Raw genomic sequence first — 2,940 nt, 5'->3', positions numbered from 1 at the left:
AACCACTCCTTCCCTTTTGTTACTGCAATTGGATCCTCTTCGGACTTTAATTTGGATTGTACGAGACAATCTAAATCTGACCCGACTATTATTACAATTAATACTAGTATGAATTTACTCAAAAACTCTTAACGGTAAGATTCAATTCAAAATTAGGCCGGAGAGAATCCGAACCAACAGACGACCTCTTCAAATGAAAGCTTCGACTTGTTTAGTGTTGTCGGTTGGGTGAAATTTTAGCCATCCCAATTATTTCTTTTTATATTCTAGTCCTTCAACTTAAAAATGGAGAGAGAGAGAGAGAGAGAGAGAGAGAGAGAAAAGTATAATAAAGGCAAATATAAACATCTCATTGCAAACGCGTGCAGCGCGAGACCAGAGAGAGAGAGAGAGAGAGAAAAGTATAATAAAGGCACATACAAACATCTCATTGCAAACGCGTGCAGCGCGAGACCAGTATTATACTCTTTCCGTCCATTTTGATGACCATACAAATCTGACAAAGTCAGGCAATCATTTTTCAAACTTTATAGAACACTCCATACAAAAGAACCAATAATTGAACCGGTAGATCTGCGTACTTGGAACCAGTTCAACGGCGAGAAAAATCCCTACTCCGATGGGTCACCAAGAAAAATCCCCACTCCCGCCTCACGTGCTTATCTTCCCCGTACCCATCCAAGGCCACGTAAACTCCATGCTCAAGCTCGCCGAACTCCTCTCCCTCGCCGCCGTCCACGTCACCTTCCTCGTCTCCGACTTCAGCCACCGCCGCCTCCTCCGCCACGCCGACATCCACTCCCGCTTCTCCCGCTACCCCGGGTTCCGCTTCCAGACCATCTCCGACGGCCTCCCCGAGGACCACCCGCGCGCCGGCGAGAGGGTCATGGACATCATGCCTTCGATAAAGAACGTGACGGGGCCGCTGTTCAAGGAGATGATGGTGGCCACCGATTGCCTGAGGTCTGAAGATAGGCGGCCGGTGACGTGTATCATAGCCGACGGGGTTTTGAGTTTCGCCGGCGATTTTGCTTTGGAGAAGGGGATTCAGCTTGTTTATTTTCGAACGGTCAGCGCTTGTTCGTTCTGGGCTTGTTTCTGTTATGAGGAAATCATTGAAGCTGGTGAAGTTCCTCTCAAAGGTACTATTCTTCTGTTTTGTAATCCCTCCGTTCCAATTTGTTCGGCCTACTTTCACTTTCACAAAATTTACGGAAACATTGTATTTACATTGATTTTTGATTAATTTTCGCAAAATTTGCTCAATAGCTTCTCACTTATTATTTGTTTGATCAAGTTTTGTTAAAATTCGACATGCACACGCATCGCGTGTATCCCGACCTCTAGTGCGAATTTAAGTTGAAGAAGAGTGTGGTTCGTGTGAATCAAGATGAATCCTATAGTTTGGTATTGCATTGTTCTGACTGTGAAAATGGAATTTGCACAAACTCATTTTATCTTAATTCCCACAGGAAATGGAATGGACCTACAGGTAAAAAGCGTACCCGGAATGGAAGGGTTTCTCCGGCGCCGTGACTTGCCCGGGTTCTGTCGGGTCGACGAAGTATCCGACCCACGTTTTCAAGTAATAAAAAATGAGACCCGACAAACCCCTCGAGCCCAAGCCGTAATTCTCAACTCCTTCGAAGACTTAGAAGGACCGGTTCTCTCTCACATTCGGACCCGAATGCCCAATCTGTTCACAATCGGACCCCTCCACGCCCACCTGAAATCCCGACTATCTGAGGAAAAAACCACCACCACGCCGCCGTCGACGACTTCTGGTAGCTTCTGGGAAGAAGATCGATCCTGCATTGAATGGCTCGACAGAAAACCCCCAAAATCAGTTATCTATGTGAGCTTCGGAAGCATTACAGTTTTGTCAAGGGACCAACTCATGGAGTTTTGGTATGGGTTGGTAAATAGCGGGCAACACTTTTTATGGGTTATGAGGCCGGACTCCATCGCCGGAAAAGATGGGGAGAGTCAGATTCCGGCGGAGATTTTGGAGGGTACTAAGGAAAGGGGTTACATGGTTGGGTGGGCTCCACAGGAAGAGGTCCTGAACCATGGCGCTATTGGTGGGTTTTTGACGCACAGCGGGTGGAACTCAACTTTGGAGAGTATAGTTGCGAGAGTGCCGATGATTTGTTGGCCTTACTTTGCTGATCAGATGATTAATAGTAGATTTGTGAGCGAGGTGTGGAAGATTGGACTCGATATGAAAGATACTTGTGATCGAGTTATAATCGAGAAGATGGTTAGAGATCTGATGGTCGTGAGGAAAGATGAGTTCATCAAATCGACAGATCGAATGGCCAAGATGGCAAAAGAAGCTGTGAGCGGAGGTGGATCGTCTTACTGCAACTTAGACCGTTTTATTGAGTTCATCAGATCCATGGTTGTTTGAGCTTACACGTTGAAACTTGGAAGCTCTTCAGGTCACATTTTGCTTATGTGACGTGATCTGAGTTTTTTATTGGATGCATACTATATGTCCTTAAAAAAGAATGTGTATCGAAGCATTTTCGAAAATTTGGTAATGGGTTAATTAGAGAAGCCTTCAAGTGCAGGCCCATCAACATTATGCAAATGGTAGTACATTTTCAATTTGAAAATTGATTTGTCAATTGCAAGGTTCTCTTCATGAATAAAAGTTTTAGTAGCATATATTTATTTGTGTTTTGATTTTTTTTCTAGTGCATCACCACATACAAAAAATTCCATGAGTTACGATTTGGTTATGGAATATTGCCAAAAAAGTTTCATGTGTTAGCACGTGATTGTATAATAAATCCATGTGAGAACCCACATAGCTATCTTTTGAATAAGAGAAATTGAAATCTATTTATCTCAAAATAAAGATTAGCACGTGTTAGGAGTTTTTTTTTTTTTTTTAATTATTGATTTCTAACTTCTATCTTTTGTCTGTTGATTTCT

At 43.4% G+C, this 2,940-nt stretch overlaps 1 protein-coding gene across 1 annotated transcript; it reads left to right on the top strand.

Moving 5' to 3' along the window:
- Window positions 1–401: 401 nt before the first annotated feature.
- LOC131300149 (7-deoxyloganetic acid glucosyl transferase-like) lies at window positions 402–2,672 on the top strand. The gene is made up of 2 exons (XM_058325858.1): window positions 402–1,142; window positions 1,473–2,672. The coding sequence occupies exons 1-2, from the start codon at window positions 620–622 to the stop codon at window positions 2,408–2,410; spliced, it is 1,461 nt and encodes a 486-aa protein (XP_058181841.1). The 5' UTR covers window positions 402–619; the 3' UTR covers window positions 2,411–2,672.
- The last annotated feature ends 268 nt before the right edge of the window (window positions 2,673–2,940 follow it).

The sequence above is a fragment of the Rhododendron vialii genome, chromosome 9a, assembly GCF_030253575.1.
Source record: "Rhododendron vialii isolate Sample 1 chromosome 9a, ASM3025357v1".
In the NCBI taxonomy this organism is placed as follows: Eukaryota; Viridiplantae; Streptophyta; class Magnoliopsida; order Ericales; family Ericaceae; genus Rhododendron; species Rhododendron vialii.
The sequence above is the reverse complement of the archived record's forward strand: the minus strand, read 5'-3'. Positions and strand labels throughout refer to the sequence as shown.